At 35.4% G+C, this 16,446-nt stretch overlaps 1 protein-coding gene across 4 annotated transcripts in view; it reads right to left on the bottom strand.

Annotated features, from left to right (window-relative positions):
* Positions 1-5,739: 5,739 nt before the first annotated feature.
* Positions 5,740-16,446, bottom strand: part of COL21A1 (collagen type XXI alpha 1 chain) — a 169,400-nt gene continuing 158,693 nt past the window's right edge. For all 4 annotated transcript variants that reach the window (XM_079148069.1, XM_079148067.1, XM_079148068.1 and 1 more), the window contains 7 exons: positions 14,933-14,977; positions 11,308-11,340; positions 10,422-10,568; positions 10,278-10,332; positions 9,564-9,764; positions 8,712-8,789; positions 5,740-7,305 (listed from right to left, as the gene is read on the bottom strand). In XM_079148069.1, coding sequence (XP_079004195.1) covers positions 7,118-7,305; positions 8,712-8,789; positions 9,564-9,764; positions 10,278-10,332; positions 10,422-10,568; positions 11,308-11,340; positions 14,933-14,977 — 747 coding nt within the window. In that variant the 3' untranslated portion in view covers positions 5,740-7,117. The remainder of the gene's footprint in view (positions 7,306-8,711; positions 8,790-9,563; positions 9,765-10,277; positions 10,333-10,421; positions 10,569-11,307; positions 11,341-14,932; positions 14,978-16,446) is intronic.

Below are 16,446 nucleotides of genomic sequence, written 5' to 3'. Positions count from 1 at the left end.
CACTTCCTACCAAACAAGCTTCCCCCCTTTATTTTTTGCCCCCGGTTGTGAGCATAGTAAAGAACTGTTTTCTTCCCAAAGTACTGAGCAACCTCCAAGGCTCAATTATCCAAAGAATTCTTTTCAATACAAAAGTTAAATAAGTTTTGAGAACAAGTTTCTGATGGTATTTCTGAAATGACATGAAATACTTCTCTAAATTGCTTTCACTTCTTGACTAGTCATTTAAATGGAGTTATTACACACATTTCTCAATCTACGATCTGGGAATACTTCTCTTTTACCACATGACCAGCGAAAGAGGTTTTCACTAAGAATTTAGGGGTAACCACAAACTCATCTGTGATTGGACACTATCACCCAAGTTCTACTTCTTCTTAATAATTCTTCAGGTTAAGCTCAGGGGAGATTTATTGAAACAAAACGTATCACAAAATTCACAAGAAAGAGTAGGGAATGTCTTAAACGGAGGAGTAAAAACTCTCACAAAAATTCACTTTAACTAGAGAGGGAGAAAAAAGAAAAAGAAAAAGAAAAAGAAAAAAAGGTTGGGGAAGGTTGGGGGAGGAGTCTCAAGAAAATCAAAGGGAGGTCAGTAGAATAGAGGAAAGGGACCTGGGGATGGGAGGAGGGAAGGAGGAGGAATTATTGGAGTTTGATATTTGGCCAAATTATATAGGTGTACTGTGTCCTTGTATGAATATGTAATGACAAATGCCATCATTGTGCACAACTTTAATGCACCAATAAAAAAATGAAAAAATTTACTGTGCTTTTAATTCTCAAAAAAGAGAAAAATATACATGACCTAATCTTTGGAGATAGGACTTAGGTTTGAATTCTTGCTGTTCGCCTAATTCTTGTGTAAACAAGAAAAATCTGCACCTGCATTTCTTTAATATGCAAAATGCACAAATTTTATATAGTTGATTCTGAGATTAATTAGTATTAAAGTTATGAATTTAAGTTTGTTATTCCAAATCCCTAGTTCACAGATGGAAAAAATCAATTTCAAATAGATTCTTTCTTCTCAATCCAACCCCGCCCCACTTAAAACCTTTCTTTCTCCTCTATTCCCACCCTTTAATCTCACCACTTTGTCCTTAGGGCAAGGAAAATCACAGCTCAGCTTTTTTATTCCTCTAAGCAACCACTTAAAATCACTGCCTTTTAGCTCTAACAACTTTTATTTACCCTTTCTGGTTTAAAGACTTGAATTTAAATAATGATCTGGGGAGATTGGGGTGTTTCCTTTTATCTTAAGTATTCAATTTGATTTACTGAGCATTTCCAGCCATGACATAAACTTTCAGCCATTACATAAACTTCCAGCTCCTCATCCAACTTCATGCACTTTACCTTAGTGTCATAATGAGAAGGCCCATCCATCACATCCTTAACACAGGTGAGGTTGACAAATGCCACACACACACTTACCACTAGGTGTTCCTAAAAGATCCCAGCATGAGCAAAATAACATTTTCTTGAATTCTCAAGCATCTTGGAGAAAGAGAAACAGATGCCTTGCAATCAGTAAAATGTGATGTGAATAAGACTCGAGAGGAGAGAATTCTGGTCACCAACAGAGGTAGTCAGAAAATAGTCTGGCACATTTTGCCCAGGGGGAAAGACTGAAATGAATACTTTTCCATTCACATTTCAGATCACAACATCTTCAGAGGAAGTCCCTAAAAGATGCAGCCCCGAACCCTGTAAACAAACTTATCCTATGTCCAACCAAAGGACAAAACCTAAAGTTTGGGTCAACATGTTAGTTTCACACTCTAACAATAAGCTTTACTTTCCTGGAGTCTTTAAGACTGAAGTTGTGGGCACATTCTGAAAGTTATCCAGATTTAGTTGGATAAATTGATTTTTTTTTCCACCATCCTCTCTGCTTCTGTCTTATCCTCTATTTTTTCACCAACATCCCTAATGCCACTATAATGAAGTTTATTGAGCTTCTCAATTTGAAATCTTGCCTGGTTTCATCTGTTTTCCCTGCAATCAAAGTGGTCCATCTAGAAGGCAAGTCTCTTCATACTATTTCCTCCTTAAAATCTTGCAAAATTCTTTGACATCTCTTCTTTTCTATTCCTTTCCCACTCCCACAGTGGGAGTGGGAATTATTCTTATTCTTAAGGTGGAGTTTTATTCTGAATGACAAGGAATCAGTTCAACTTTACTCAGTTACACATGTAAAATTTTTTTAATAAGTTTTTTCTTATCTTTTGCCATGCCACACTATCATTGTTCTAGACTTGAAAATACAGAAGGTCTTTCACTCCCATTGAGCTGGGCACTGGCTCAAAACCTTTGCAGAAGCTATTTCCTCTGCCTGGAAAGCAAACCAATCATGCCAGAATCTCTGGGCCCAAGTAAGGGAATTTCTTAGAAGGTACCTAAGAAATTATAAAGTATAGCCAGGGTTGAAAAGCAGAGTAAACACGATCTTTTGTTTTATATATTAAAAAAAAACACACGCAAATGATTCAGGGAAGTTTTAAGATTCACTCAAGGTCACATGACACAGAAATTTTTCCCCAAATGATTAATGCTATAATTAATTTTACTTTGGATGTCAATAAGAACTACAGTCACTTTCTAAACATGATTTTAAAAAAATATATTATTTTGAAATGGCAGCTGAACTGAAGGCATGATGGAAAACACTTTTACTGCTTCTCAGTTCTTCTCTTACACAGAATGATCCTACAGTGTCTATTGCTAGTTGTATTTTTTACCTAAAAATACCAATATAGGACTTTTGATGTCTGTTTATTCAAAGTTCCTCTTTGGAAATCTTCTTTGGGGAAAGTAATAAGCCAGGAATAATTTAATGAGCTATCATTACAGTAATGTTCCTTACTTCAAATGTGTTATTTGGGGCAAAATTAAAATTTCCATGGAAATTTAAACATGAACTTTTGTTAAAACATTCCAAAGAGAAACCTTTGCAGCTCAATTTAACTAATGTAACTAATGTGTGGGTTGGTTTCTACCCTTTCCATTCACAACTACAGAAAAGGCTTTTAAATTTGAGGTTCTATTTGTGCTCCCCCTTCTGCTACTTAGGGTCGTCAAAGAGCAGGCTCTCAGTGCTTCAGGCACAGAGCTGGTCTCTCATGCTGACATTTGATGAAACCTATTGTACCACAAGAAAGCATGTCCTTCAACAGCTGGCTGAAATATCTAGACATAGTAAGGACAATGTGTCTCCCTCATGCTCCCTCATTTCAGGACAGCTGAAATCCTGCCAGTGGGTCAGGCCCATGACTGTTACCAGGGGTGCCCTTTGAATATCTCCTCTGAAAATCTAGTTATCAATCACCACAGTACTTTAACAAAGAGAATCACATAAAGGTAAAGTAGACAGGCAGGGCATCCAAATATAAATGCATCATCTATGGTGATTTAGTGTTTACTTTTGAAAATTTTTTTTCTTCATTGGAATAACTATGTTTTTATGGATATAAACCTAACCATACTTACAAATATGAGAAAATTCCCAGGCTAAAAATTTATAGTAATAATTTCTATGATTAATACAATGAGAAAAAGGTTGTAATAGTTCAGGAAGGGTGGGTAGGATTTATGTGTTTTGCTGCCCTCTGCTGGAGATCAAGAATGAGGTCCAGATCCATTCAAAGTATGTCTTCATGATGGAAATGAAAGCAAGCACCTAGTAAAGTTTTAAATACAGAAGACAAACTACCAGACCTGAGACTATATACTCCAAGGTTTTTTTTTTTTTTTCTGCCTAAATTGTTCCTACTTTACACTTTAGACCAAGGTGGCCAAATGTGGTAAAAACAACCTTTACTGAGAATTATTCTTACTCTTAAGGTGGAGTTTTATTCTGAATGACAAGGAATCAGTTCAAATTTACTCAGTTACACATGTAAAAATTTTTTAATACGTTTTTTAAATGTTTCACTCTGCGGATCTGCTAACCCCACACTGTGTGGTTCTGGCAAATTGTATTATTTTGCTCCACTGATAAATTTCTTTCATTTCATCTCACTTAATCCTCTTAATGCTATGAGGTATTATTAACATTTCCCCCTGTATAACATGTGGAAAAATTTAAACACAATGAGTTAAGTGAATTTTCTGAAGACTCACAGTTAGAAACAAAGTAGGAATTTGAACACAGGCAATCTCACTACAGAAGTCATGCTGTTTTGGTTGTGGTTGTGGCTGCCATGCTAGGGACAGAACCCAGGGTCTCATGTATGCTACACAAGCACCCTACCCCTGAGCTACCCACCAGCCCAAACGCTGTGCTTTTGATGACAACACTAATTAAAAGATGCTGCTGTAATATAGTGCTGAGGAACTACTGTGGTGCAAAAATGACTTTGTGTGACAAAATCATTCACTTACACCTTCTTAAAATTAGGTGCATTGTGGGTGTGTCTAAAATTTGACCATAGGAAAAATATGTTGGGACATAAAAATATGCCATGATAAATTACAGAAATATTTCATCTTGATACCACCAATTTAAAAAATAGATACTGAAAGAAAATATGGTTTATATCCCATAGGTTTTCTTGTTCTTAGAATCCCCCACGCTTGCCCTGATCTTCTGTGCTGTTCTCCTTTTCACTATCTTTACGTGATTTGATTATGCTAATGCCTCCTAGACTTTCAAATCTTCATTTATAATCCTTTCCTTAGAGAAGCTTTCCCCAAAGGCACCCACATCAGTTGGCTTGGACTACCATAAAAAAGTATAACAGACTGAGTGGCTTAAGCAACAGAATTTTATTTTCGCACATTTCCAGAAGTTGGAATTTCAAAATCAAGATGGCAGCATGTTTGATTTCTAGTGGGGGCTCTCTCCCAGGTTACAGAGAGGACTTTGGACTATGTGCTCCCACGGTAAGGGGAGAGAACAGGTGAAGGAGAGAGGCAAGCTCTTCTTATGAACCACCAATCCTATCCTATTTGATTAGGACCCACCTAATCTTATTTAATCTTATTGTTTCCTAAATGACCCACCTCTAAATATAGTTATATTAGTGTTAGGCTTCCAATAGGACTTTAACATATAAACGGAGAGAGTGCAATCGAGTCTTTGATATCATCTTATACTTTTCTGTAGCACTTCTTTCTTAGAATGAATGCATTTGCATTTGAATCACCTAATTACTTACCTGTGTCTCATTAGACATGGGTTCTCTCAGGCCACATTCTATCTCTATTGCCATAGTATGTCTGGCACAGTGCCTTGCACTTAATGGTCATGGGGTAAATGCTGGTTGAATGACAGTATGATACCAACTATTTTATTTTGTTTCTCTACAAGGTCTTAGAAGCAAAGGCCATAATTAGAACAGGGGTAGCAGGATTGTAAGTCCTAAGCAGATATTTGGGCTTTGCTGGACAGAACATAAAAATAGCATTATGCTCACTTGGTTACTAAACTTCATGGATTTTATCTCCAAAGTCCTCGTCAAAATTGTAAAATTTGCACATCGAAGTACCTAAACACTGATCAAAGGCCATGACTGGGCTAGGAAGCTGGGGCTCTTTTCTACCTTTTTTGGGTGAGTAGCTCATCAAATCAATTTGTAGGTTCTTATTTCAGATGAGTCAATTATTTGAGGATAGGGTAAATAATCTAGTAAGTGAAATGATACACAAGTCACTCTGAAATGTGGATAATGTACTCAACAATCAGTTAAAGTTATATATATATATATTTTTTTTTTTTAAAAAAGACCACATTCAGGCTTGTACAAAACTTTATTGTACTCTGAATAACAAGCATGTAACGAAATTTTGAGCATGACAAAGACAAAATATCTCAAATTCTGTTCCTTACAAAAGCATTAAGTACACAAAGACTGTTCATAATAGTTCGAAGTATACTAAAGATATGAAAACATACTAAGATTTGTGGAATATTCTTTCCTTTAAACTACAGCATTTATTCCCATTAGCTTTGCTAAAATGAAAATTAACATACATAAACATACACATAAGTGAAATGGAAAAATGAAGTCATACAGCAAACATTTCTATTAATCAGTAAGTATAAAGTCTTCTTAGTACTTCTGAAGTGACGTTTCCTTTGAATTACATTGTACAATGAAACATTTCTTTTAAAATGTTTTTAATGTGAGATAATTTTGACCATTCAAACGTAAGCAGTACTCTTTCTTAGCATTATCACAGATCTGAATTTAGGGTTTGAAAGTGAAATAAGAAATACACTAACCATATTCAGAGGTGATATTAAGAATACTGAACAACAAGCAGTCCACTGACCCCAACCAATAGGCACAAACACCAAAGTAAATGACCTATGTGACAACACAGTCCTATCTCAGCATCCTTGGGGGGTTGGTTCCAGGCCTTCTACCAATGTCCCATGGATACCAAATCCACAGACACTTAAGTCCCTTTTATTAAAAAATGCATAGTATTTGGACATAACTATGCACATCCTCCCATGTACTTTAAATAATCATCTCTAGATTACTTACAAAACCTAAGACAAGGTAAATGTTATGTAAATAGATATTATACTGAATTGTTTAGGGAATAATGACAAGGAAAAAAAGTCTGTACATGTTCAGTACTGACACAGTTTAAAACAATATTTTCAACCTGCTATTGGTTGAATCTGTGGAAACAGAGGGCCAATTGCACCATTTATCCCAGATGAATATCAGCCCTGATCTTGTTTCCAATGACAAGATACATTATGGCTAATGTGACACATGAGCTATGAGATATAACATGAAATACACACAAACATGAACTCAAATCTCCACTGCATGGCGACTGAATGTGAAGTATTTCACAGTGACAGACTGACTGGCTAACAGGCAATGGTGGATTTTTATATTCAACTTTGATTCAAACAAATGGACTTTACAAGATACCCTTGAGACTTAATTAATGCTACTGATCTCAAGGCTCCAAATTATTGTAGAGCCTTTTAAATCATTATGTGACCTTCTATATATTTTTCCTTAAGGAAAAAAAAACACCGAGGTACTTTAGTTTCTTTTCAAGGGATTACTGCTGCTTATCTTCCTGAGATGTAAAAGACCACAAAAGAGAAGCACCATGCCTAGGTTGCTGAATGAGGCATCAGACTCTAATAGTTTGGTCCTTTTCTAAAGGGATCTCTTCCAACAATTACACTAAAACACAGTGATGGATCACAGATCCCAGGGGGTCCTGGCTGCCCTTGGATTCCAGGCTTCCCATGATCGCCATCTTTGCCAGGGATTCCTGGGTCTCCTGGAGGACCTTCTTTGCTTATTCCGGGAGGGCCCTCGGGACCTGAGATGGGACATGAGCAACAATGTGAGTAGGGCACCTGGGCTTTGATGGGGGAAAAAGTTGAGTCTGCAAGAAATTTAAACTGAAAAACAATTCTTTGAACATTTTACTTATTTGCACTAATTCTCTTGGGATTCTACAAGCTTCTCAGTTTGAAAAAGAACCATGAAAAAGTAAATAGCAACTTTTGTAAAAATAGGCTAAGCCTAACCAGGTTACAAATTAAGACACTGAGTTAACATTTCAACATTCCATTTTGTGGATTGTTCAAACATATTTTTTCCTTTCTGCCTACCTTTTGTCAATAAATTAAATTAGCAGGTGATATATAAGTAAGCCAAAGCTTAATGAAGTCAGTTTGTGCCATATTTGCAGTAAAAGTGACTATTTCAATTATATATATATATTTTTTATATTCCACATCTAAATACATTATCATAGTATACTAGTCTTCAATATGTACAGGTATTACAACACTAATTTATCAACATAATTTGGGTAGTTCCTTTAATATATTCAAGGACAGATAACTTAGGATACTGGCTTTCTAAAGATGATGATTTGAAATAAAATATTCAGATCAAGAGACTGAGCAGAGTGATTGGGAGCACTTCCTATGACTCTACTTCCTGCTACTACTATTGATAAATATGTACTTAGCACTTAACCTTGATTATAGGTAATGTTTGTAAGTGTTTTAGATAAATAGTATTAAATCATTTGTTCTACTCAAAAGCTTCATGAATTATCTAAAATAATAGTAATAGCAAACATCTATTGAAAGTACAACTGATTGCTAGGCACTGTTCTGAAAGCACTGCATACATTAACTCATTCAGTTTTTTAAAAATGTTATAATACATTATCATCACCATTTTAAGAAAAAAGTAACAGGCACAGTAAAGCTAAATAGCACAGATAACAGAGGTTACCTAAGACTCAGCTCTAGCATTATTTTACTCCCCCAGGAGTCAGAAAGACTAACCAGCCTTACATGCCAGATAGGCAGAGGTGACTGAAACCACTCTAGACTTTCCAAGGACTCCACGCAACAGATAATCATAAATGATTCATTGATAAAAGGTATGCATGACAAAATTCTAGTAGCTAACCCTCCATTTTCAACTGTGATTTAAAAAAAAAAAAAAAAAGTCTTGGCTTCAAAATATTTGACATAGGTTTATAATGATTTTTCTTAAAACAACATTCAACAAGCTAGATATGGTGTTACAGGCCTGTAGCTCCAGCTAATTGGGAGGTTGAGGCAGGAGGCTCACTTGAGCCCAGGATTTCAAGGCCAGCCTGGGCAACTTAGTGAGACCTCAACTGAAAACAACAACAACAAAAACAAAACAAAACAAACAAAAACAGTGTAGCAACACTTACCAGCACACACCAGTTCTTACCTGGGGGACCAGGAGGACCTTGCTCTCCAGGATACCCAAACCCTTGGCTCCCCTTTGCCCCATTTCTCCCTGGTAGGCCTGTAGAGTGTCAAACATGTAAGTAAGCTGGTTTTCTGTAAAATCACTGCCTTCTAGGATGTTTCCCTCAAAGCTAATAATATACATATTAAAAGAAAATTATCTATTCAGATATAGTCTGCCATCTGTTCTTTTTTTTTATTACTAATAGAAAACAGAATTTTTTAAGCAAAATTTTAAAAATCAGTGGTCTAGATGAAAGACATAATGGAAATTAAATATTGAGAAAAGGCAAAAATTTGTTATCATTTGTTGTGTTTATCATAATTGTTTTTTTTTAATTCCATGAAATGTTTAAATTGTTCATATAATATTAAATAAAAAGGGAAGAAGTACCAAGCAACATTTCACATAGAATTTCAAAGGTGGAAAAGTAAATCGTGGGCTATTGGATGCAAAACATAATTTTTCCTGTAATAGAAAATAAATTTGAATATGATGACAGTGCATAAAGTACCAAAGTCAAAGTAAAGGAAATAGTGTCTGTGATTTTCTTTTAAAGACTTTATTAAACTCAATTAAAATTTTTAAATGTATTGTCAACATCTGTGACTTCACATGTTCACAATTTTAACCTCTCTGACAGAGAATATTGCTTCAATAATTTTTTAAAAATTCTTTAATTCAGTTGACAAATTATTTAAAGGTTTAAGGGTTTACAATTTTTTTTTTCTTTGTGGACACAAAGATGAACTTTTGCCTACTGGGTAAATAACAGGGTTTAAATTTTTTAAATGCCCCTTTATTGTTCATTATTTTACTCAAATTGAATACCTTTTAGTCCTCTAGCACCAGGACGTCCAGGAGCACCCATTAGTCCAGGAACACCATCTCTTCCTGGCAAACCAGGAAATCCTCGAGGACCTTCAGGGCCTATGGGACCAGGTGGCCCAGGAACACCCGGAGAACCATGCTGGGATTGGCAATGATCACAATTTTGAATTCTGCCACTCTGAAGTAAGACTGGTAGCTGGGCTTAAAAACAAAGAACCCCACCTCTAATGTTTAAATGGTGAAATGAAGTTAATAATATTTCTAAGCTATTTTTAAATGTATGGAAAAAAATCTGTGATCACTGACTATGTGCATATCTCTTAGTCAATAAATTTAATTTCTAGGAATTTACAGAAATAGTCATTATTCTCTTCAATAATTTTATTATAGCAACTGTGTAAAATAGGGCAAAAAAGTCAGTTACCCCAACTCCAAATTGGTAAATTACAGACATTCATATTTAGGCATTAAGTTATCATGATATCTGTCTCAAATTTAATTAATGGTGAAATAATAATAAATTGCTTCACTAAAAAACAACAAATACATATAATATTTCTTCTTTATAAATCTATCCATACCAAAAATGCTTATCACGTCTTATAAATTCTATTTCCTTCTTTATCTTGGTTATGTCTTCCATAATTTCTACTAAGGATCTGCATTATGTTTGCACTTTGAAAGAAGTTATTAAAACCTATGTGTGAGACTTACCTCTTAACACATCAGTGCAAACTTGACGAATAAACTGTTCTGAAAATTCTCTTCCCTGCATTAAATTATCAGGGGTTATAAAATGCACATACAGCATAAAAAGCAATGAAAATACACAAACACTGAAAGAAGCAGTATACACACCGGCTTTCCATCCAATCCTGGAGGTCCCTGAGGACCTGCTTCCCCACGTTGTCCCTTGGGACCCATAAGCCCCATCAAGCCATCCACCCCAGATTCTCCTTTTGGTCCAATGGCACCTCTGATTCCAGGTTCTCCCTTTTCACCTCTCTAAAGCCAAAGCAAATCTTTTAAAGTTCCATTTAAATACTTCAGAAGGCATAACTGCATCATAAAAGTCATTAAGGTTATGAACATGAATATATACAGGTATATACATATGTTTATGTATACATATAACAAGTTATGGGGGAAATATCATCATTGACCAGGAAAGAAATTTCATACCATCTGAACTGTCATTTATCTGCCCATCCAGCCAGGAAACCCTACAAATGTGCACTGTTTACTGTGCATATTGCACAGCAGCAGAGCTGGAACAGTGACTTGCCATGGTCCTGTTCCCAGGCACTTGCATTCTAATGAGTCAAATACTGATATGCACACTACTCTTCCTTGAAAAATATTAGAAAAATGCAGCTCCCCATTGTGAATAATAATCAATGATATTCCTAAATGCATGACAGTTTATACTTAATTTAGTATAAATGTCCATATTCTTTTTTCTAACTATTTTAATAAACATTTATCAAATATCCATTATGTCCCAGGTACTGTATCAGGAACTAGGGATATTTAAAGAATCATCATATATGACCTCTGCTCTCAAGGGCTCACAGTTTAGTCAGGGATAAATGACTATATTTGAAGAACCACTAATTAAGAGCTTCTACTGAAGATCATAGAAGACATTTTCTATTTACAACACCAAAATCTTAGACAAGTACAGTATTGAAAACCCAAACAATGAGGACTGAACAAAGAGAACATAATATGTGAAGAAACATACCTCTCCTTTTGCACCATGATGGCCTTGAATTCCCTTTGAAAATCAACAGGGAAAAAACTATAAAACCTATAGTACTTAGTAATATGACAAGCACCTTTACCACGTATTTAATCAAATATCAATTTTCAGTTTGGAAACTACTGATAGAATTAGTGTCATGAGTAGACATAAGAAACCATTTTTCCTTTATAAAGGAGGCTAGTGACTAGATAATGTTATCTGAATAATGCAAAATTTTTGATTTATAAAAATTGTTCTTTATCAGATATTGATATTTTAATATGCTACAGGTCAAATCATGAAGATTAGAATGGAATTATAACTGGATTTAAAAATACATTATTATTTTAAAGAGAATAAAAACTCAACAGAGAGTAAATATAAGGCATATTCTTTTTATTCCGTGATTCAGACAGGTAGTGTATTTTCCCAAGTTTATGTTCTTAAAATTAAATTTTGATTGAGTACTATAAGGAATAAATTAAAGATACTATTAAAAGTGATTAGAGATATTCCATGTATGTATAATATGTCACAATACAGTCTACTGTCGTACATATCTAAAAAGAACCAAAAAAAAGTGATTAGAGAGAAAATACCTATTTCTCCAGTGCCTAAACCACTCGTTGCTAATAATTAAGAGATTAGAAAGGAAGTATTATGTACAATATAGCATTTTTTTGAAGTGGTAAGAAAACTAGGGATCACTCACTCATTGTTATAATTACCAGATACATATGAATGGCTCATTAAATTCTTTCCTTATCTCTTTCACATATTCATTCCGATGACAAATTAGATGATAAAAATTCTCAGGAAAAGTATAAAAATTTTTTATTTTTAAAATTCATTGTATATTCAGGTTTCAAAATCACCTACCATCAGTTCAGGAAAAGGAGTACAACTTTCACACATACAAGTAGAGTTTCATATTTTGGCTTTAAAATTAAAAATCTATGTTAAGCAATTCAATATGAAATTTAATATATAACATTTCACGTGATGAAGTTTAAGTTGGGGTGTACCTTTTATTTTCAGGTTCTTTAAGCATGGATATTCAAATTAAACAAAGGGAAGAACACATTAAGTAAAGTCAATGTTTGTTAGGAAAGAAATGTAGAGATTTGCATACTAAAATGTGAGCATAAAACCACCAAATAAAATTTAGTTTTCATATAAAAGTCTATTACAGGTTAAGCATTCCTAATCTGAAAATCCAAAATCTGAAGTGCTCCAAAATCTGAAATATTTGAATACTAAAATGATGCCACAAATGGAAAATTTAAAACACTATACAAGGGCTGGGGTTATGGCTCAGTGGTAGAACACTTGCCTGGCAAGTGCAAAGCACTGGGTTCTATTCTCAGCACCAATATAAATAAATGAATAAAACAAAGGTCTATCAACATCTAAAAAAATTTAAAAAAGAAACGCTTTGCAAATTTCCTTAAGCCTATGTGTCTAAGGTGTATATGAAACACAAATGAGTTTCACGTTTATACCTGGGTTGCATCCCTTAGATAGCTCACTATGTAATATGCAAATATTCCAAAAATTTTTTTTAAATCTGAAATCTGACTTACACTTGGTCCCAAGCATTTTAGCTGAGGGACACTCTACCTATAATGAACAAAACACTCTCTGTAAGGCCACTCTAAATATTGAGGCTTGTTTCTGAAGATGCAGAAGTGACCCCTATCAGACAAAATCCTACAAACTGGAGTCAATGTAAGAGGATAGAAAAAGAATAAATTGTGGGGATGAGAAATGAATTCCAGCTGAAACTGGAAATAGCTGTCATCCAAAAATCCTTTCAGATGATTTCGTGAGAAAAACATTTACTTGGACTCCAATCACAAAATGAGGGTCCAAATATCACACATGTGCAGCGCTTGGTAAAATGACAGGTAACTAAGACTGTATATGCGAAGAAGTTGGGACAGCTACTTGGCTGTGGAAAAGCAACAGAGGCTCTGACCCCTGGTGCTCCAGGGAGCCTCAGTTCCTGGTAGTGGGAAACACAGCTTCCAACAAACCCAGGGCCTGGGGAACCTGTACCCTGTCTTAGGGAGAGAGCACATTATTTTCCTTGAGAATGAGAAAAAAAAAAAAGTTAATGGGACCTTGGAGGTAGAACCAACTGTAAGCCAGTAAGCTACTAACTCTTTGAGCTCAAATTTCAAAGGACATATTCTTCTATTCAAAGAGTTACTGTTAATAAGCATTTCTGGTGAGAGTCCCGGGCTGTGAAGCTTGAATGAATAAGGGGTAGAGGTCCTATGAGAAGAGCTATTTATACTCTGAGACGGTCAGTCTGTTTTGCCAGGGAGGGGAACAGGGATAGAGATGGATGTGCCATCAATTGGGTTTGAGTCAAATTGAGGAGCACAAAAAATAAGAGTTTTCTTTTAATTTTACATAGGCAAACTCAATATCTCAGTGACTTTTGATCGTATTAGCTTCTAAATTCTTAACATCTAGCACTTACCTCCATTCTATATTACAGACAAACTAATACAATTGTGTGTGTGTGTGCACAATTGTGTGTGCACACACACACACACACACACATGCACACTTTACTGGGAATTGAACCCAGTGTCGTTTTACCACTGAGTTACATCCCCAACCCTTTTTGAGACAGGGTCTCACTAAGTTGCTGAGGCTGGCCTCAAAATTATAATCCTCTCGCCTCGGCCTCCAGAGTCACTCAGATTGCAGGTTTGCACCATAGTGTCCAGCCTGTAATATACTTTCAAACATTATTCTATGGGCTATCATATACCTCCAAGTGAGGGACCCAGAGAGCCCTGTCCCTGGACACATTGCTACAGTTTTATTCCCCTATCTCCAGAGCTTGCGTAATTACTCAATCTTTCTTCTACTCACATGTAGAGCAAGAGGTCCACCTCACAGGAAGACTCACATATACTACTTGCCCTTTCAGCCCAGCCCTAGCAGGAATTGAGCTGACACTGAGGTTATGACATGCTACATAAGTATTAATCACTTCTGTGCTTTTGGCTCTGACCAATCTTACACACCACGTGGCGTCTCACTGCAGAATTACCTAAATAGGAGAGTTGGGTCAGGAGAGAAGCAAAGTGACCTTCTTATGTATGTGTTTCACAATGCATTCCCTCAGGAGAGCATTTTAGTACGTCTCTGGAGTAGTAAATTATACCTCTGAGCAAACTAGAGGGAAACAAGTAACATTCCTTCACCATATGCGCCCCCAACTGTGAACATTTCAAGAAGAAAAGATGAAATGGCAAATATGGAGATGTGGTCGTTGTTCAGCCAGCTGCCTCTGGTCAGTCACTACTCCAAGAAATGAGTGAAATTTTCTACTTTCAGTCAATTACTTAGTCAGGAGAAAAAAAGAAAAAGAAAAAAGAAACTATAAACCAAAGTTCACAGCCACTACTTTTATCAGAATTAGAAAATGAAAATATGAAACAAAATCATGATTACTACTACCACCCAGCATTTTTGTCCTTCTATGCTTAAAATGTGTTACATCTACACTTGTCTCACTCATTTTTACTTCAAACTAACCTTCTCTCAGCATGGTCCAGTTATGTGGCTCATTATTTTATTTTTTATCAAAGAAAAACAAAAATACCTGTTGCCCAGGAATCCCTTGTCTTCCAGTTTCTCCCTTTTGACCCTTTAAAATTTAATAAACATTAATGATTAGTTTATACATATGGTATGATCACATCTAAATATGTTCTGTATTTCCTGAAGTCTCAAAGAAATGTCACAAAGGCAGTGATACAAATGTGTAAATTAATAGGAAAGCTGGTCAATCAGAGGAAAAAAGAAGTGAGAGGAAGTCAATCTAAAGCTTATGGTTAAATGGATAGAGATGGGAATAAACTACTGACTTCAGGGGAACATATAAATAATTTTAGGTAGGGAACATATTCTACAAGAAAATGGTTGTTTTTTGTTTGTTTGTTTGTTTGTTTTGTACTAGGGATTGAATATAGGGTCTTGCACATAATAGGCAAGATCTCTACCATCCACAGCATAAGAAGAGTTTTGAAATCCAATGGATATGAACATTTTAATAACTTCAGTGACGCAAGTATATTTCGTTTTAACTACTTTTAATTTTTTGTTTAAAAATATGAAAAATGTACTATTTTAATAAGATGTTTGAAAAAATATTTAAAGCAGAATAAGAGAAAAAGAAAAAGCTTAAAACACATTTCTCTATCAAATATTTTTGATATCAAAATAAGACATTATGCCAGATTCAAGCACTACATCCCTTTAGTATACAAGATAATTAGCAATTTCTAAGATGATAAATGACTAGATAATATAATTGATGAAAGATCTGGTGACTAAAATTTTAAATCATTCTTGCCTAGTTACTTATTCATTTACTTTATAAGTGAATTCCCAATATTTTTTGAGCAGCACCTATTTGCTGGAACAGCGACACAAAAGTATCATTGTTGCTTACTATGTGATGGGAAGGTAAGCACATCAGAATGAGGAAAATAGTGTCTGATAAGTATACAATATATAGTTAAATATCTGGGCTAGAATTTAGGAAGGCATATTTGAGAAGGAAGGGAATGTGACTCACCCTTGAGCACAGCCCTGAGGGATAAGGAAGAGGCAGCCATTTAGGGAAAGGACTGGGGAGTGAGACAGAGAGATCAGGCATAGGGCAGAGCAAGCAGCTCATTTTGGTTAAAGCAGCTGAGCAAGAATAGATAATAGGGGGCAGAGGCACAAAAAGAAAAAAAAAGAAAAAAAAAAACACTTTCAAAAGAAGATTCCATCAAACCAGGAGGCATTTATGTGACAAACCATCTCAAATGTGTGGGGCACTGTTAAAGGATTCCTAAGCAGGTACATGATATAGGTGTTGCATGTTGGAGAAAGTACTGGAGGAAGAGAATCAATTGGGCTCAAGAGAGCATTTAGGAAAACATCACAGTTAACCACAGATGCCCAACAAGAAATCATTAGGACAGCAGGGACAGGATAAAGGGACCACATTCACGTTCAAGATTGAACAACTGGATGTGAAAAGAGAGAAGGAAGGTTTGGGGTCGATCTATAATATTTTTGTGAGGGGGAGGTGTTTGTGTGGTGGTATCAACTACTGTGACAAAG

The sequence above is a fragment of the Sciurus vulgaris genome, assembly GCF_902686455.1.
Source record: "Sciurus vulgaris genome assembly, chromosome: 7".
NCBI classification, from domain to species: Eukaryota; Metazoa; Chordata; class Mammalia; order Rodentia; family Sciuridae; genus Sciurus; species Sciurus vulgaris.
This window is presented reverse-complemented; position numbering and strand designations above follow the sequence as displayed.